Genomic DNA, 21,412 nt, shown 5'->3' with positions numbered 1-21,412 from the left:
GATACCCCTCCGTTGTGGTTGCACCTACGGTACGGCTGTATGTATCGCTGAGGCACGCAAGCCTCCCCACGAACGGCAAGGTCCATGGTTCATGAGGGGGGTGGGGGGGGGGGGGGAAATACACATTACAAGCATGAAAATAATAATATAGTTTCATTCCTTAGCTTATTAGAAAACTAAATTTCTATTGACGTCTTCAAAGATGATTTCGCACAAGTGAGTTTGTTTGAGATCTCACAGTGCTAGTCTTGGGGTGCGAAATATAAAACTGTACTCTTCGCAAAACGCAGACAAGCCGTATCGTACGTCTACATCATCAGTGAGTCACCACTGGAAACAGCCAACTCGTAAAAATAACATCGATGTAACCGTTTGTAAGGATATGAAACGGACGGATTACATACGCTCAGTCATAAATAAACCAAGTGACAGACTTCGTTTTATTGGAAGGAAACAGGGAAAATACACCCAGGTTGTAAAGAAGACCGCTTATAAAACAGGCGCAACAGGGAATATTGAACGCCCGCAGAGTAGCTCGACTGTTCACAGATTTTTTTGACTCACGAGGGAGTATCGCGGAAATCCTGTAAAAACTGACGTGGCAGACGCATGAAGATGGACTCGAATACACGCGCAGGCTTCTGATGAAGTCCGAAGAGCCGTTATTGAGCGAAACATCTGGAGGTGTTCTTCGGCCCTGTGTGTGTCGCTCCCTCAGTTACAGCGAAGACAAGCTTACGCTGGTTACAGCGCCCTCAGGGATTTAATGAAGCATCGCTGCCGCGTTCCATTTGCGACTGGTATGTGAAGAAACACTAACGTCGCGCGGCGCCAAGTAACCTCTGCCATGCACTTCACAGTGGTTTGCAGAGTACAGATGTTGATCAGCAACGTACCGCAAACGGTGTTAAACCTACTGTATCGTCGGGCGGAGTATTAAGGAAAATCGAAGTCAACTGGAGGGCACCTCGAACAACAACTGAAACCCTACGTCATGGGAATACACAGGACTCCGAACCAAGCCGGTCCCTCCATTTTACGTGCTGTATCTTGACAAATTTCTCAGTCATCGAAATATATTGCGCATAAAATACGAATATATTGTGCATAAATTGTTAAACAGATTCAGAAGGATGTAGGTTGCGGTAGGTACTGGGAGATGAAGAAGCTTGCACAGGATAGAGTAGCATGGAGAGCTGCATCAAACCAGTCTCAGCACTGGAGACCATAACAACAACACAAATTGTTATCATCGAGCTGAATGCACAGAAAAAAACTCGATCACGACGAAAAATAATAATAACCACCGTCATCACGATTCCGTTTTTCTCTGGCACTGTAGCGCGTATCTTCCGAGATTTCTTCTTCTTTATTTGTGCACACTGCCAGTTAATTATTCTGTTTTTACCTGGGGTTTTCTTGCGTCATTTCGCCGTTTTCAACATCTTCCCTACGGTTCGTTGTGTAATGCTGCCTACTTATTTCGATTCACAGACACACACACACACACACACACACACACACACACACACACACACACACACACACACACACACACACTCGCCAGTAAAAGTGAACAGAATATTCTACTTTATACAATCGTGACCTGCCAGGTGTCAAAAAACATCGATGTGGGGACTCGAGGTTCATTCAGCTGCCTTTTGCAGACTTGATGCTCAACAAGAAATGTTTCTTCTGTTATCTGTTGGCCCACATCACAAATAGAAAAAGGTAGACATATGGCTCATGTTGCTACTATCTAGCCATCAATTTTTTTTTAAGGGTGCAGGAGACTGATCACCAACTTCATTAGAGTTCGACCGTGACATCGGTCTTATGCAGCTGACTTGTGCACACTGCCAGTGTTGCGAATCTCCTTACTGTGAAGAACAGCAGAATGAAATTGCGAATCTGAACCATCTACTGCTTCTGTGTAACAGTGTTCTAAGAACGCAAAGAACTGTATGCAGCAATAACACAGACAAAAATTTGGTTAACAACCACAGTTGAGAGTATTTTAAGAACGCTTGACATCACCATGTATTCAGAATTAGGGAAATATCTTTTCTAAACAGGATATTATGTGTGAAAAGTAGCATTCTTCACTTAAACGATAACACATTACTACCCGAGCGCTAAAGTATAAAATAGAGGTGCCAATAACTGAATAAAGAACAAAAAAGTCGTGACTTCATATCTGGATTATATGACTCTTCTCTGGATTATAGAACATCTTTGCTGCTTATTTATCTCTCTGCCAGTTTCTTTCCGCGGCAGACAAGTCAGTGGTTTTCGCCGCCGAGTTCTTTTGTTTTTGATAACACTCTCGACGCGTTTGCTAAAAACGTCACCTGTCCACTTTTGATTCGCAAACGAGAAGCGATTTGCAATCTTACCGACATGGAATATTCGAAGCCTCACGTCGCAGAAATTGTCGAAGCGAAGCTGCGGAAACTGCACGAGATATGGGACGAAGTCGGTTACGACGAGAAGGGGAAGCAAACGAGAGAGGAGCTCGTGAAGAGGTACCTGCAGGAGCTGCTCGACGACATGATATCCGAAGAAGAGGGCAAAAAACTGTCTCTCGTGAGATCCATCGAGAGCCTCCTGCAGGAGTCGTTCCAGCTGAGCTCGGAAGTGGGCGGGGACCTGTCCGCGGACGACCCGGAGTACGATCAGCTGCCGCTGCTGCAGGTGGAGAAGTCGCTGCAGAGGAAGGTGAGCGAGTACCGGGCGCTCAAGCGGGACCGCCTGGACAGGTACGCCGCCCTCAGGCTCCAGGAGAGGGAGCTGTGTCTGGAGCTGGGCACGCGGCCCAGGGAGGAGTTCGCCGACCTCGTGCCGACGGAGGAGCAGCTCGCCCACTTCCGGGCGTACCTGCAGGAGCAGGAGGCCGACAAGGACGAACTGAGCGCTTACTTTGGTAGGACGAAAGCAGAAGTGGTGAAGATAATGACCGAACTCGGCATGACACCGCTGCTGGACTTTGAGAAGAAAGTGTTCTCGGAAGAAGGTGGCGGCCTCGAAATGACCAGAGAGAACGCGAGTAAGCTCAGAGCGTTGCACGAAGAGCTGGTTCTGATGCTGGACTGTACGAAGGCGCTGGCTGCCGAGCTGAGAGAGAAGCTGAGTGGGCTGTGGGAGGCGCTGGAAGAGGACCGGCGCGTCACGGCGGGCTTCCTGCGGGCCCACCAGGGACACTCGCCACGCACCATAGCGGCGCTCAAGCGGGAACTGGCGCGCTGCCAAGAGCGCAGACGGCACAGCATCAAGGCGTGCGTGGATAAGATCAGGGCGGAGATGGCCGACCTCTGGGACAGGTGCTGCTTCGGCGAGCGTCAGCGGCACAAGTTCGTGCCCTACTATCTGGACTGTTACACCGAGGACTTGCTGGAACTGCACGAGCTGGAAGTGGAGAGGCTCAAGAGCTTCCTGGAGCGGCACGCGGACGTGTTCCAGCTGGTGGAGAAGAGGCGGGAGCTGTGGGACGCGATGGTCGACCTGGAGGACGTGGCCTGCGACAAGAAGCGGCTCTTCGACAACCGCGGAGGGGGCCTCCTGGCGGAGGAGAGGCGGAGGAGGGTGGTGCAGAAGGAGCTGCCCAGGGTCGAGGAGCAGCTGCTGCAGCTGGTGGAGCGCCTCAGGGCGGAGAACCGCGACCAGTCGCTGCTCTTCTACGACCGGGAGCTGCCCGACTTCATAGAGGGCCAGTGGAGGGAGTTCAGGGAGAGGAAGGCGCTCCGGAGGGCGGCGGCGGCGTCGCACACCGACTGCCGCCCCAAGAGGAAGCTGTGCGCGTCGGCGTCGGCGGCCGCGGAGACGCCAACGGGCGCCGCGGCGCTGGTGCCCCGGGCACTGTTCGGCGAGCGGCCAGCGGGGGCGGAGGGGGCGGAGGGCCCGGCCAAGAGGCGCCGGCTGCAGCCGCAGCCGCGGGCCGCGCGCGCGCGCACGCGCACGCGCTCGCGCACGCCGCGCTCTGCGCCAGCCGCCGCCAGGCGCAGGCCGCCCTTCAGGACGTGACGGCCGAGCGCAGCCGGGTCTGCCCGAGCGGTGCGCGCGCGCCGTCTGGCTCGCCCGCCTCCCCGCTGCAGTGGTTCGCCCGATCCAAGTGGCCAAATGTCCATCGCAGATACGAGATTTGCTGTCACGTTGCCATTCCTCGCTCCAACTTTACAATGACAGCACTGTTACTGCCGTAAGTCACTGTTGATACAGTTTTGACCATTTTATACAGCTAACTGATGTTTTGTAAGAACTCTTCGCGAGTTTGATTTAGCGTCAGAAAGTGGGTTCCTTGGGTACTAGAAACGTGGCTCCATCATCGCACGAAAAACATTTTTACCTACAAAATGTAGAAGTGTTTCATAATTTATTTTGTGTATATTTGCTAAGTTTTCCTTTTTCATTTCCATTTCCTTTCCCTCGTATTATTTTGCATGCAGAAACACGGGTCACGACTTGAAATAAACACATGCACTTCAAATAATTACTGCGTACTATCTAAGTCCGGTAAATAAAAGGAGTGAAAATAATTATTCGATTAAATTATTTGTGCTGTCCACCTTTATCGAGGTTTATCACGGTCTAGGCGCTTATTCATTTATTGTTTATATAGCCTGACCGTAATTTCGAAGAAATGGTACACTTCGCAATCGCGGCCTCATTACGAGGGATGCGTATCGAACGCTCGACTCTGGAGTTGTTGACGAAACAGGCAACAAAAGAAGAACGTATTGAAATAGCAAGTCATTAAAAAAGAGACAATAAGAGGACTTTTTATTTTATTACAGAAATGAAGAATGTCACTTACACTATTTATCAGGTATATCGTCGCCGTACACAATACTGTGTCTGGCGCACACACCATTCCTTTTTCGACACATCTCTTAGCAAAACTGGAGGAGTCTCACAGGAGGCAGATTAACCAGGTAGTCTTGGGTTACGAAAATGTAAAAAATGAAATATTTACTCACATGGGACGTTCCGCTTTCAAAGGAGTAAACAGTATCCATATTTCCCGCTTTGGGAGTCGAGTGTTCGATACATGTTGCTCGCAGTGAGGCCGCGATTTCAATGTGCACCGTTCCTTGTTAACTACCAACAATGAATAATAATAATAATAGGTATTAATAATAACACTAAGAGTAATAAACAGCATTAATAGTAACAATAATATTGATTATTGTAACACGTTTGGAGTTGTGTTTAGTATCACCAGAAACGGAAGAGGTAATGAAAGAGATGAAGATTGAAATGACGATAACAATAGCTGTTAAGAAAGAACAGACTGGAAACTGAGGACTCTGTACAGGGAGGGAGAAGTGGCGAGGGAGAGTGAGGTGCAGAGAAGTGTATGGAAGACAGAGCCATTTTCATACAGGATGGACCTTTCGTGCTTTTTTTTTTTTTTTTTTTTACGCGTTTAATTTCTGTGCTATTTTCAGCAGGATCCTACCAAAGTTGGATTCCTGCTATATAAAATGATTTTGAAAAGATATCTGTGGTATATAGTTGTATAGAGAGGATATTAATTGCTTGGAAGCCCTATGATATCAAAAAGTTGAAATCCTATCACGGCTCTGCCTAGGCGTCCTGTAGAAGTTACATAGGTTAACACCGTCACCACACAAAGTATGTTCTCTAATAGGCGCTCATGTTGTAGACTATGGAGATATGTTGCCTGAGGAAAATGGGGCAGCAAACTTTAAACTCTGAGTTGCAGATGTGATACGTGATAGTGGGGGTAATTTATGCGCCCCTGATTCCCACACTACATTCGTTCGCAGTGTCACGTAATATTTTGCTTCATTATCACGGATAATGCTACTACGAAATTATTTTCTCCCAGATACTGTTTCATTTGTACGGAAAACGCAAAGCGCATCATTTTCCCATTGGGAATCAGAGCGTGTAAAGTTTTCTGCTTCAGACGGTTGCGGGAATTTTCGCCTCTCCGCTCGCTCCGTTCGTCGACCTCTGTGGGCTACAAGCGAAACATTCAGACAAAAAACATGCTAAGAAGTTCATATCATGAACAGGAAAAATAAAGACCTTGTAATTACTATTTCATAAATAACGACCAGTATTCTTATGGAATGCCCGATCATTAAATTCGAAATTTTTACGCACGGTGGAAAATTCTCAACTAGAAGAGTATCCACATATGACACTCCTTAGTTTCAATGTATAATTTATTTGCTTGATCTAGAAAAATGTTCTCAAATTTTGTGAATTTTTGAAACAACTTGTGGAAAGAAATACGAGTATAAATACATTATATTTTATTTTATATACTTATGTCTGATAACCTAAATACCACAATAAAAGAAATTAATGTTTATTCCATAAAGCTCCTACAGCCGAATCCAACTGCCAGCTGATCGAGAGTCGGCTTCCGTTTAATGGCGTCATACGTGAATTACTGTATACCACCTGCAGGCGAGGTCGTCAAATTTCTTGCTTTAAGAGCCGATAATGACGTTGTGGAGCGCAACCTCGGACTACATGTGTGCCGATCTTGTTATTAATTGGTAGCCAGTAGGGACTAGCTGTAGCTACTGATTGTTAAAACTCGGAACACTTCGCGTCGACTGTTCGCTGTTTCACAATGCTGGCAACCTCCGCGATCCCAAAATTGTACCACTGTAACAGCCAGAGAAAGTGTTGTTGTGTTGGCTGTGTGAGCGGATGATTAATTTATTAACAGCAGTAATTGTACTTATATTTAAATGCATTACGTAATATGTGACATGACCATAAATGTTGACTGAATGTTTTGAATGTCGTTTTTGTTTTAATCATTGCGTTGTATTTCAAACGCCTTAATTTAACTTCATAATCCTTGGTTCAAATATATGCTTCATTAGTAGATGATGGTCTCTATAATGCGCCTTCAGGAATCTATGTCACCTCCGTCTGAAATTTATACCATAGCAGCTGATCGGTACGAGTCGAGACGCCCGTGAGTCGTTGGTACTGGAATACGAACAACAAAACGATATTCCCCCTCTCACACCCTCAGACCCTGCAGTGGTCGCACCACTTACCCCTCTGCCCCTGAGGTAAGGGAACAGCTTTACTTGGTTAAAATTAAACACATGTTACAATATTACTGCAAGTAATTCTTTTTCTACTGAGCAGGAAAACTACTCTTTAGAACCTCTTAACGTTAGATGATGTTTTTGGGTTCGGCAGTTGCTAGACACATATGATCATAAAATACGGCTGAGAATCGCTGGCCGCAAGAGTACTCGATCAGTGCCGCCTGCAGTTCGACGACCACTGATCTGTGGCCATCTTCATCTTTGCTGGTTGCTGCGCTCTGCTGGAAGAAAGCAGCAAATGCTGCAACAATAGAGTCACGAACAAAACGCAGGTTACTGTGTGTCACTGTATCGCTGCAAAGATCTGCAATGTCGTATTTTTAAAAAAAGTAGCTAAAAAAGTGGCTTGTTTCTAAAAACAACATTTGACATTTTTTCAAATTTACAGCATCTGATTTTGTGTGGAAATTTCATCTCCGAGAAGTAATCATATAGTATGACATAGTAATCACGCATAAATTATGTACTTAGAACGTCACAAATAATTTACAACCTGGATTCTGATCAGTTTTATCAATCCCTGTTCGTCATATTATTGTGACAATTCGTTGTCACTACTCTCTGTCTCTTAATAATCCAGTTCAGTAGTCGGTGATCATTAGCATGATAAATTCTTGCGAGACGTTATTAGAACGCATTGTACATGCTATGTTTCAAAACTGAAGATAATCGCCGCCTTATGCAAATGCAGTTTGTAATTTTGTATTATGTGTACATGTTTCAGCACACTACGCGCTGTCTTCGATGGATATGCTTTTTATTCTGCCTCAGTTGTTTAGTATCTGTACCAAATGCATAAAGCAACGTTAACTGTTTTAAAATTTTATTTTTGTGGGGGTCCAGAGCCCCAAAGTGTTTTGTGAATGAAAACGTTTTCCAGATAGGCTGGATTATTATTGTATTATCTATGCGCTTAGCCACTTTCGACTTTTGGTCATTTTAAAGTACTTTTATAAGCTTCCTGTTTAATGTAAAATGACGTCGGAAGCTTAAGATACGTACTTGAAAATCACCAAAGGTCGAAATTGGCCAATTGCATAGATAATAAAAGATGATACAGCCTACTGGGATCATGTTTTCATTCACAAAACATTAACTGTGTCTTGCAAAATGCGGAAATTCACTTCAATTTCTCTTTGCCACAAAGGTAAGGACTGTTACAACATACAGTTTTAAGCATGGCTGCTTTTTCAGCGATCGTTACAACGTAGATTTAAAGCAATAACAGCCCTCGGTCGCAAAATGAAGCTTTTTGGCCGATGTTTCGCCCACTTCTGAGTGCCTTCATCAGAAATAAACATTTAAACTGGCATGTCATGTATAAAATAATTAACAAGAAATAAAGCTTTAGTCCAAATGACAATTATTTCAACGCTAGCTTATACTTTATCAGTATTTCTGCATTGCTCTGCAAGAGATGTTGTAATTACATCAGGTTTGTCGAAACTGTTGTGGGATGTACTGGGTCCACATGTCCAAAGTTCTTTGTGTAAGCCAACAAATATTGACTTTGTATGTACTACACATGTTTATACACTTCAGGCATCGTCAGCGTTGGGGCGATCTGTAGTATTACGAACAATGAATAAATTTTCAACCGCCAAGATCGCTAAAATCATTTATTAATATGAATGACCGGTTTCCACAATTCTGCCATCTTCGGATCTGCAAGAGATGAGCCTGAAAATGCTACGATATAGTCACTAACATAAGTATATCCAAAGTTTGCAATACATGGAACAGCAACATCCCTGTATTTAAATCATTACACAATCTTCTCCTTCAACACAGCAAGTGGTGTTATACAATGTACGTCCATGTTGGTATCATGAGCTATACTAGAAGTTGGCAATGTCAGTTTTACAATAACGGCTATTTAGACACAAGCTATTGTGCTGATTGCTAGTGCTCACATTTATCACCACTTCACAACTGACAGATCACAGTACAAACATCCTTAGTGATACATAAGTATATCAGATAGCACAGTGGTAGTACAAATCGATACTACCATCTCACGTTAGATTAAGGCAGGAATCCACTATTTCAAATAAATCACATATGCCTAAATTACCGTAATAACATATAAGCCATGTCAGTATCTTACATTAAGAGGAAAAAAACTCACTATAAGATCATCTGCAACAGTCGTAAAAAAGTAATACATACATAAACCGTTTTATAACATTTTATAAATTAAAATAAACATTTTCTCGACATTGTTAATAATTCTTTACCAGATTTTCCTTCACCCAAAACCACAGCCAATACAACAACATATAACCGATTAAAAGCTCTCTATGTATGGCTAATGGTATCATATGTAGATTGATAACAAAAAAGGTCGATATCTACAGGCACAGATGTGATACTTCATCAAGATTACATTCAAAGTATGTGTATCTACAATGGGTCTATTTAATGTTTGTGCTTTTGTCGTCAATTACGATGTTTACAGGAGCTTGTCCAAGATAACATTTCACTCGAGGCACTGATGGAATCTCGTCACTTGATGCCTATGTGTAATATCATAGCCTGTACAATTAATATTTTGCATTCTGTTAGCAAACATGCTGCTTGCACTAGCTTTTATATGACAATATGTCGTTTGGCTTCAAGGTGAAGCTCACTACCCTGTGCCTACCTGCAGTTACGTCACCAGATGTCTAGATGAAATCTGTTCCACATTTGACGTATCAGCATTCAATTAATTTATCACATGGGATTGCAGTTGCCCCTAAGTGAACCGTGAACTATGTATTTAGAAAATTTTCTATTTTTTAAGGTGTAATGCATAAATGAACTTACAACAATATGTTGTGAACTCACATTATCCGAAACCTAAGTACAAACTCATCACCTGATGTCTGCATTAAGTCTCTTTCATTGTTTACTATTATCTAAGATAATTTATAGAGTTAGTTAAATGTATAGCATTAGAGTGACAATCTAAAATAACTAAATAATTAGTGCACCTTGGAACATCAGGTGACTGAAAGGAAGTAATGGTCTCATAAACCAAATAATAGTAAATTAATCCCTACTTCTGATGAGGAATTTTAATCCAAATCGCTCAAATATCACCAATCATATGATTCTCTCTAGTCATTATATTTTCAACAACTTTAATTTTATTAAATCAAATAAACTTTTTCTCTTTTAAACCTAATCTTATTAAAAGAGCAGAAAAAACAACTGAAATAAAAAATGTAACATCAAAATAATAACAAATCTATTCCCAATGTTTGATCCATCTACTAATACCTTTAATTTATCATTAAATTGATCTAGTTCTTTCTTAGGACTGTTATTAATTCCATCATTATTTTGACCTACATGATCACAGATTAATATTATCTTAAGTAAATTAAATTCAACCTTACATAATAAATTTAAAACATTATTAGGACCAAAATCATTTAATGGAACAACATTCATCTTTATTTCAATTTTCATTATAATATTATTCAATAAAAATAAATGTCGTGTGACTAGGGCCTCCCGTCAGGCAGACCATTCGCCAGGTGCAAGTCTTTCAATTTGACGCCACTTTAGTGAATTGCACATCGATGGGGATGAAATGATGATGATTAGGACAACACAACACCCACTCTCTGAGTGGAGAAAATGTCCGATCCAGCCAGGAATCGAACCCAGGCCCTTAGGATTGACATTCTGTCGTGCTGACCACTCAGATTCTGGGGGTGGACATATTATTCAAAAATTTCATAGGACTACCCCTTATATCGTTACTAGAACAGGACACCTAGCACTAACATTCGCAATCACATTACCTGTATGATTAAGATTAATATTATTTCGATGAATCAGTCACACCAACCATATATTTATACATCTTGTTCCCCAAAGTACACCACTTGCAGTAATATCATTTATAGTATTAACTGAAACAATTAGAAATGTTCATCTACCAGGTACATTAGCAGTATGACTAGTAGCAAATATAATCGCTGGACACTTATTACAAACCTTATTAGGAAACACATGGCCATGTATAGCAATACATTTAATTTCATTACTAATTATTGGTCAAATACCTCTATTAATCCAAGCTTACATTTTCTCAGTTTTAAGAATTTTATATTCTACAGAAGTATGTTAACATCTCACTCAAACCACCCATTCCAGTTAGTAGACTATAGACCTAGACCATAAACAGAAGCAGTTGCAGAAATAGTTCTAGTATCACGATTAGAAAAATTATTTCATTGATTTTATATTAACCTGTTGATAATTGGATTTGGAATTACTTTATTAACAATAATGCAACGATGACAAGATGTAATTTGTGAAGGAACATATAAAAATTACTTACAGGATTTGTAGCTATTGGATTACAATGAGGAATAATTTAATTTATTGCATCACAAGTTTTATTCTTTGTATTATTCTTCTGAGCCTTCTTTAGAAGAAGACTAGCCCCAACAATTGAGTGAAGAATATTATGACCACCAATAGGAATCCAACCTTTTAATCCTATATCAAATTCCATTACTTAATATAGCAATTCTCCTACCTTTAGGAGTAACTGTGACATCTTATAGAATCTAATCAAACCCAAGCATTACTAGGATTATTCTTTACAGTACAGATATGATTATATTTTACAATCCTTCAAGCATACAAACACTGAGAAGCACCTTTCACTATTGCTGATGCACTCAACAGATCAACATTCTTTGTCGCAACAGGCTTCCATGGACTTCATGTAATAATTGGAACAATCTTCTTAACAGCATGTTTACTTCAACATTCAATAAATCAATTCTCACCAAGACACCACTTTGGATTTGAAGCAGCAGCATGATATTGACACTCTTATATAGAAATAATCGTACTACATCTAAGAGTGTCAATATCATTATATAGAAATAATCGTACTACATCTAACTAAATTTATTGATGAGGTAGATAATTGTTTTTCTAGTATAAATAGTACACTTGACTTCCAATCAGAAAGATTGATATAAATCAAGAAAAACAATCCTGGTATTATCTACAAGAATTTTTATTAATTTACTATCCCAATAAAAGTTATAATCTGTGCAGCAATACTATCAAAGAAATTAATCAATGACATAGAAAAAAGATCACCATTTGAATGTGGATTTGATACAAAAAGTTCAACACAAATACCTTTTTCCCTCCAATTCTTTCTGATTGCTGTAATTTTTCTAACCTTTGATGCAGAAATCTCATTAATTCTACCAATTGTGATTATTATAAAAACATCATATACTCTTATCTGAGCAGCATCTACAATATTCCTCAAGCCTAGACCTATTAGGAGGACTATACCATGAATGAAATCAAGGAGCTTTACAATGAGAGGAGGAGATGGATTGTAGTTAAGTATAAAATTTGGTTTGCATTGAGAAAGTATTGACATAATCAATCAACCTTAAACAGAATAAGAAGTGAAATATTGTGGTCAGTTTCGATCTGGAAGGCTGGTAAATAAGTACCCTTATTATTCATTAATTGAAGCCAAAAAGAGACATATTACTGTCAATAATATAATTGAACTATAAAGTTCCAATTAAGGTAATGTAAAGCCAATATGAAAGCTATAAATTTAAATAATAAAAATTTAATATTCAAGCAATGGAAATCAAAATAGCGACATCATCAATCCTATTAGATAAAGCTGTTAATATACCAGCACTATAAGACTTTACATTTTGATAATAAATAACTAAACAATAAGAAACCAATCCCAAACCATCTCAACCTACAAAAATTCTAATCAAATTACGACTAATAATAAAAGACTATTGAAAGAATAAATATCAGAACAATAATAATAGAAATGCTACTCATCTATCGAGAATGTAAGTTAGCAGAACAAGAATTGCAATACTGTTTTCTTATGTACGGGTACATTTAGTACTGTTGTTTAGTCCTTTTAACTACTTTTGTGTAGAGTAGGCATACAGCAAAGGCTATCCTTCGTACAAACTGCATCGACATAATGTTTCTTTGTTGCTGTTGTTGAAGGTAGGTGAAATGCTACGCAGGCAGCGGAACTATACAGAGAGCGATATCCTGACAAGAACCCACCTTCCCGACGGATGTTTTCTCGTCTTGTTGCGACGCTTCAGGAGACTGGAAGTTCCAACCCACGCCAACGCAATCGTCGTAGCAATCGCAAAGACAAAGCTGTCGAAGTTACTGTTCTCACTTGCATTGCAATGAATCCACATGTGAGTACACGACAGCTTGAACACGAAATTGGCATTCCTAAAACCAGTGTACATCGTATTCTTACACGTCACTGGTTCCATCCTTACCATGTACACCTACATCAAGAATTGCATGGGAATGATTTCCAGAATCGTGTACAGTTCTGTCAGTGGGCACAGCAACAAATCCTCGCCAACCCAAACGTCTTCTCCAATGCTCTGTTTACAGATTAATGTTCGTTCTCAAACAAAGGACAGGTAAATACAAGGAACATGCATTATTGGTCCAGCGACAACCGACATAAACTTAGACAAGTGGAACATCAGTATCAATGGAGAGTTAACGTCTGGTGTGGGATGCTTGGTACTACAATTATTGACCCTTATTTCACCAATGGTAATCCAAACGGCACAGCGTATGCCAACTTCCTCAGACGGATTCCTCCTCCTCATCTGGATGAAGTGCTGCTAAGAACCAGAATGCCTATGTGGTATCAACAGGTTGGATGTCCAGCAGATAATGCCTTGTGTGCAGTAATGTTCTACACCGAAGGTATCCTGCCAGATGTATTGGTCGAGAAGGGACAGTTATTTGGCCTGCTAGGTCTCCTGATTTAAATACTCTGGACTATTCTCTTTGGGGATGCATTAAAGGCGTTATCTATCGCGATATTCCCACAACTCCAGAGGACATGCAGGAACATATCGTAGTTGCTTGTAATTTTCTTCAGCAGGCAACACTGGAAGCAGTAAATAATTGTTTCATTCAGCAAGTGCTTTAGTGTATTGGTGTACAGGGTCACCACTCTGGGCACATTTGAATGTTCAACTCTTGGGCAATGGCACAGGAGAGTCGAAGTCAATTCTGTATTATGAAACTTCCTGACAGATTAAAACTGTGTGCCGGATCGAGATTCGAACTCGGGACCTTTGCCTTTTGCGGGCAAGTGCTCTACCAGCCGAGCTACCCAAGCAAGACTCACGACCTGTCCTCACAGCTTCAATTCTGCTAGGAAAACGTCTCCTACCTTCCAGACTCCACAGAAGCTCTTCCGCGAATCTACCAGAACTAGCACTCCTGGAAGAAAGGATATTGCGGAGACATGGCTTAGCCACAGCGTGGGGGATGTTTCCAGAGTTATATTTTCACTCTGCAGCAGAGCGTGCGCAGTTATGAAGCTTCCTGACAGATTAAAACTGTGTGCCAGACCGAGACTCGAACTCAGGATCTTTGCCTTTCGCAGGCAAAGTAGAGCATTTGCCTGTGAAAGGTATAGATCCCGAGTTTGAGTCTCAGTCCGGCACACAATTTTAATCTGTCAAGATGTTTATAGTAATCATATCTATAATATCTTTAGAAAAATTATATAATAACCCAACTTTATTATTACAATAATAATATATCTATTTTAGCATATTAGCAGTAAATAAAATCACTAATATTAACCAAGGATCTATTTGTAAAATAAGATAATTTTACTAATGAACAAACTCATATGATTAACATAACCTTGAATTAAAATTATTTACAATTCCCTGACTGATCTAACCACAACAACAAATATTTCATTTTGACGAAATTTTGGGTCTCTAGTAGGATTATGTTTAGTAATTCAAATCGTGACTGGACTATTTTTAGCTATACATTATACCTCAGATATTGAAATAGCAGTCAGTAGTGTAGCCCACATCTGTCAGCAAGTAAATAATGGTAGAATTATCTGAACATCACATGCAAATGGAGCATCTATATTTTTTATCTGCATTTATTTACATGTAGGAATCTATTATGGATCTTATATGTATATACACAGCTGAATGATTGGGACAGTAATTCTATTCTTGGTTACAGCAACTGCATTTATAGGATATGTTTTACCTTGAGGTTAAATGTCATTCTGAGATGCGACAGTAATTACTAATTTATTGTCAGTAATTCCATACTTAGGAACAGATTAAGTTCACTACGTATGAGGAGGCTTTGCTGTTGATAGTGCAACATTAAATTGATCCTTTACATTTCATTTTGGATTACCATTTATTATTGCAGCTGTGACTACAATCCATTTATTCTTCTTACGTCAAACAGGATCTGATAACCCCCTAGGATTAAATGGAGATATTGAAAAAATTCCATTCCACCCATACTTCATCCTTAAGTATTGTCTCACATTTGTATAATTAATAATATCACTATTAGTTATATTATGTCTAATTGGCCCTTACCTTCTAGGAGACCCAGATAACTTTGTGCCTGCTAATCCAATAGTAACACCAGTTCACATTCAACCAAAATGGTATTTCCCACTTGCTTATGCAATTCTATGAGCAATTCTCAATAAGTTAGGAGGTGTTATTGCACTATTTCTATCAATTAGAACTTAATAATTATACCATTTTATAACAAAACATCCTTCTGAGGTACTCAATTCTACCCTATCAATGAAATCCTATTTTGAATCATAGTAGTTGTATGTTTATTAACATGAATTGGTAAACGACCAGTTGAAGAACCATATATTGTAACAGGACAAATCCCAACAATTATCTACTTTATGTACTTTGTAATTAATTTACACATTCCAAGTGCATGAGACAAGCTAATTAAGGACTAAAAATAAAAAAGTTAATTAGCTTATGAGAAGCATATGTTTTGAAAATATAAAACTAGAAGTTTAACTCATCTATTAACTTTTCTCAAAACATTTCACTAAATAAATGAAATAAATATCTTTAAGCCAATAAAGAAAATAAAAAAATTTAAAGACAAAAGTAAAAAACTGTTTTGAGCTAAATACATTAACTTATCATAACGAAATCGAGATAAAGTACTATACCCATGCTCCAAATAGGAAGTATAAAGTACCAATGCCCTTATGGTCTGCTGAGAATAATCATTTTTGCAGTAAGATAGCTGAAGTTATAGATGCTAGACTGTCAATCTACTTATGAGATATTTTCTCTAAGGTAACGAGGTGTCACCTCTGAGACGAACGACATACTGTCATATGCAAGCCAGTACAAGCAGCATGTTTGCTAACAGAATGCAAAATATTAATTGTAGCTCCATTGGTAAATAGATACAGTGTATATTTGCTACATGAAAAAATAATAATGTGTTAATTACACCTTTGATTTCAAGTATTCATGGATGTAATAGAACTAGGTCTCATATGGTATTATAAAACTTACATTTAAAAAATTTAAAACAGGATTTAAAAGACTTTTTTGAAACACTTTTAGAAAATGTTTTTTAGATAAAGACTGGCATATAAAGCAATTCTGTATGAAAAGATAGCTTAAGGATTTGTTGTAAAAAACGTTTTTAAAATTAAGATGATTTGGACACTGTTACATGATGGCACTTTCACATTAGTCGTGTAAGATGAATATAATATGAACCTATTTGTTGTAGTATGGGCATATCTAAGACTGAGATGGTAATGTCAAACCCTAGGCTCAGTTTAAGAACAACTGCCATCCCACATGGTGTAATAATTATACATGGGGTAAACTACCTCGAGTGATGTGTTGTCTTGGATAAGCGCAGTGTAAACATCGTAACTGACGATAAAAGTACAGCATTAAAAAGCCCCTTGTAGGTACACATACCTTGAATGTAATCATGATGCAGTATCATATCTGTACCTGTAGATATCGAGCTATTCCTGGATGAATTAAAAACAACCTGCTTATGATACCATTAGCTGTACATAGAGATTTGGTTGTAATTTTGTACATTAAAATTTTTATAAAATACTATAAAAAAATTTATGTATAAATTACTTTTTATGATTGTTACACTTGATTTTACATACAATTTTTTTTAAAAAGTGATAAAGTGAGTTGACTTTTATGTTATGATGATAATTTAGGCATATGTAATCTATATGGGACAGTACATCCATGCTGTAATCTAATGTGAGATGATAGCATCGATGTGTACTACCACTGCGCCATCTGATATACTTATGTATCACTAAGGATATTTATGCTGGGATCTGTCAGTTGGGAAGTGGTGAGGAATGTGAGCACTTGAAATCGGCGCAATAGCTCGTGTCTACATAGACATTATTTTAAAATTGACGTTGTCAACTTCTAGAGTAGCTCATGATACGAACGTGGACATGCATTGTATAACATCAATTACTGAACTGAAGGAGAAGATAGTGTAATGATTTAACCACAGGTAAGTTGATATTCCACGTATTGCAAATTTTGGATATACTTATGTGTGCTGTTATGTTAATCGCCGTATCCTTGCATTTCGGGTCCCACCTTTTGCATATTTGAAGATGGCAACAGAGAATTATCGAAACGGGCCATCTATGTGAATAAATGATTTTAGCGACCTTGACAGTTGAAAATTTATTCAGTGTTCACTATACATGGTTTTGCATAGTGATTTCAAAGCATTATAGTTCCACTTTCATGCCGTATAAGCACTAGATCGGAGCCGAAATGCTCTGAAACAAGCACGCAAATAAACATATTCAGTATGTACCTGCATGCTAAAATTTCTTTGCTTATGCAAAGATGTTATACTGATTTACAACTCTACGTTTTGTGATAATACACAAACAGATTAATAAGTACTGAAAACACTGATCAGTTGCATGACATTTTAATTAAATGATACCATGTGCTTGAGTAAGTGCGTTGAATGTAAATGCTGATACAAATACGTTTGCAAATCATTTTTACAGCTTTTTTGCCTGTTCCTGGCCGCATTACTGAGCGCTGTCGTATATGTGTTTTGTTTCATGTGGCAGTGTTGTAGGGAATAAAGCTTTCTGCATTGATTCAGACAGATTTACTTACGGGGCTTTGATGTGAACGAGTAGCATCTTCATTCCAAACCTTAAGAGCACATCACTCTTAAACTTTACCACTTCGGACGTTGTCGTATTTTGCTCACACTGAATAGCAATATTAGAAATTGTACTTATCTGTCTATGAAAGTTTAATTACTACAACAATTTGTAACTTCCTGGAAGAACTGTGTGCCAGATCGGGACTCGAACATTGGACCTTCGGCTTTCAAGGACAAGCGCCCTACCCAAGCACGACTCGTGATAAGCCCTCACAGCTGTGAGGGACATGCACCCGTGGGAAACGGTTGACGCATCATTGTGCAGTAGTTGGAATGCGCTCCAGCTAGTACTTATTACTAGGGACGGAAGCCTAGCGCTAAACGACCTGTGAACGACGAGTTAATGAGAGACGGAGTGTAAGTTCTGATTGGAGAAGGATAGGGAGCGAAATCGGCAATGCCGTTTTCAAGGTACCCTCCCGGCATTTGTCTTCATGGAAAACGATCTAAATCTGGGATCTGAACCGTTGTCCTCCCCGAATGCGAGGCCGTTGTGCTAACCAAAGGGCCATCTCGATCGGTATTATAATTAAGTGTGAATAAAATTTAAAAAAAACTCCAGAAGGGTGCACAGATGCTGCAACAATGGTTTAAATGGCTGTGAGCACTATGGGACTTAACATCTGAGGTCATCAGTCCCCTAGAACTTAGAACTACTTAAACCTAACTAACCTAAGGACATCACACTCATCCATGCCCGAGGCAGGATACGAACCTGGGACCGTAGCGGTCGCGCGGTTCCAGACTGTAGCGCCTAGAACCGATCGGCCACCCCGACCGGTACAGATGCTGCAAGCGCAAATTTTAAGAAAAGGAAAATTCGCAAGATTAATAACAAAGGAGAACAGGAAGGAAGCGGAAAGCTCGCGAAATTAGTAGTGGAAAAAAAGGCCCAGCCAAGACTCGAACCCGCTACCTCTCGGATAGATAGCCGCTCTGCAATAATCAGCTATCACTGGCGTGTAAAATTCACGAAATGTTGGGAAATTAACAAAACATTTGGAAAACCTGCCGTCACTGGGAATCCAGCTAGCAACTTCTAGGGCGAAACTGTTTGTGTGAATGGGAAGACGAGGGCCTTAGGAATGTGAGTGTTCAAATTTTTCCAGCTGATTTTACGAAAGGCACACTGGCCTCGCATTCGGGGAGGACAACGGTTCATATCTCAGATTTCGATCGTTTGAAGTTTTCATTAAGACAAATGCAGGGAGGGTACCTGTGAAAATGACATTCCCGATTTCACTCCCCATCCTTCTCCAACGCAATTCTTATGAGTGTCGCACGATACGAGAACGGTACGTTGAACGACAACGACACACCCGCCTTCTACAGCCCGACACATCAGCAGACAACCTGTCCAACCGGAACGAGGGGTTGCAGCTCGCGGCTATGCGAAGCTACTCGAACACTGTCTGCGTTCTCAGATGAATTATTATTCTGAGTCTTCGTTATCTTTCCAGCGTTGCTATGTTTCATACTTAAACGCTTAAGTTTGACCCATGAGTGGTTGTGTTGGCTATTTTATCTGCCACCATGGGCGTCGCAGAAATTTGTCCAAGAGAGCGTAAGATTCTAAAGTTGCATTCGGTGAGTCTGATAACGAGTAGTACCCCAGTACTCATAGGATTAAATGTAGTGTATCCAAAGCGTCGAGATATAAAGCTAGAACATATTCGCATAACACGTTTTTGTTTACATGCCAACTAGCTAATGGCGAGGCTCGATTGGGACGTGAAGAGGGAGCGGGGTTCTGAATGAGAATATTTTGTTGGATATAAAAAATATATACAGTAAAAGTGCCACTGATTCATAGTCTGAGTAACATCTCAGCATATTTCTTAACAACTTTATTGCTTTACTTTCATGCCTTCTATAAATATGACAGGCATTTAAAATGCATTTTGAAAGTTTCATTTTTTGGGATTGTTTTTGTCAATTGTAACAGAGGTCCTGATGTACGAGATAAATGTGGTGTATCTTGCAAAAGAACCTCCAAGTCGATCGGTACAACGGATTCTTAACAGCCTTGGACTCATCCAAGACGGCCCTCGTATCTTTAGTTTTACACATTTGGACAGCAATGCCAACCTAAGCTAAAGATATTGTAATTCTATGATTCCATTTGTGCTTCGTTGCACCCTGTACAACACTACTGGCCATTAAAATTGCTACACCACGAAGATGACGTGCTACAGACGCGAAATTTAACCGACGGGAAGAAGATGCTGTGATATGCAAATGATTAGCTTTTCAGAGCATTCACACAAGGTTGGCGCCGGTGACGACACCTACAACACACTGACATGAGGAAAGTTTCCAACCGATTTCTCATACACAAACAGCAGTTGACCGGCGTTGCCTGGTGAAACGTTGTTGTCTTGCCTCGTGTAAGGAGAAGAAATGCGCACCATCACGTTTCCGACTTTGATAAAGGTCGGATTGTAGCCTATCGCAATTGCGGTTTATCGCATCGCGACATTGCTTCTCGCGTTGGTCGAGGTCCAATGACTGTTAGCAGAATATGGAATCGGTGGGTTCTGGAGGGAGGGTAATACGGAACGCCGTGCTGGATCCCAACGGCCTCGTATCACTAGCAGTCCACATGACAGGCATCTTATCCACATGGCTGTAACGGATCCTGCAACCACGTCTCGATCCCTGAGTCAACAGATGGGGACGTTTCAAGGACAACAACCATCTGCACGAACAGTTCGACGACGTTTGCAGCAGCATGGACTATCAGCTCGGAGACACTGGCTGCGGTTACCCTTGACGCTGCATCACAGACAGGAGCGCCTGCGATGGTGTGCTCAACGACGAACCTGGGTGCACGAATGGTAAAACACCATTTTTTTCGGATGAATCCAGGTTCTGTTTACAGCATCAAAATGGTCGCAACAGTGTTTGGCGACATCGCGGTGAACCCGCATTGCAAGCGTGTATTCGTCATCGCCATACTGATGTATCATCTGGCGTGATGGTATGGGGTGCATTGATGGCACTTTGAACAGTGGACGTTACATTTCAAATGTGTTTCGACCCCTGGCTCTACCCTTCATTCGATCCCTGCGAAACCCTACATTTCAGCAGGGTAATGTTCGACCGCATGTTGCAGGTCATGTACGGGCTTTTCTGGATACAGAAAATGTTCGACTGCTGCCCTGGCCAGCACATTCTCCAGATCTCTCACCAACTGAAAACGTCTGGTCAATGGTGGACGAGCGACTGGCTCG

At 40.5% G+C, this 21,412-nt stretch overlaps 1 protein-coding gene across 1 annotated transcript; it reads left to right on the top strand.

Annotated features, from left to right (window-relative positions):
- Positions 1-2,400: 2,400 nt before the first annotated feature.
- Positions 2,401-15,634, top strand: LOC124544974 (protein regulator of cytokinesis 1-like). Its single transcript, XM_047123722.1, has 2 exons — positions 2,401-3,952; positions 15,540-15,634. Exons 1-2 carry the CDS (start codon positions 2,401-2,403, stop codon positions 15,632-15,634), a joined length of 1,647 nt encoding a protein of 548 aa, XP_046979678.1.
- Positions 15,635-21,412: the final 5,778 nt, after the last annotated feature.

The sequence above is a fragment of the Schistocerca americana genome, chromosome 8, assembly GCF_021461395.2.
Source record: "Schistocerca americana isolate TAMUIC-IGC-003095 chromosome 8, iqSchAmer2.1, whole genome shotgun sequence".
In the NCBI taxonomy this organism is placed as follows: domain Eukaryota; kingdom Metazoa; phylum Arthropoda; class Insecta; order Orthoptera; family Acrididae; genus Schistocerca; species Schistocerca americana.
The sequence above is the reverse complement of the archived record's forward strand: the minus strand, read 5'-3'. Positions and strand labels throughout refer to the sequence as shown.

Bases quoted from the DNA above. Each gene is read 5' to 3' on its own strand.
- LOC124544974 (XM_047123722.1), top strand. From the start codon at position 2,401: ATGGAATATTCGAAGCCTCACGTCGCAGAAATTGTCGAAGCGAAGCTG. The intron at 3,953-15,539 runs GCACGCGCTCGC...CTTACCTTCTAG, and splicing joins GGCCGCGCGCGCGCGCACGC to GAGACCCAGATAACTTTGTG.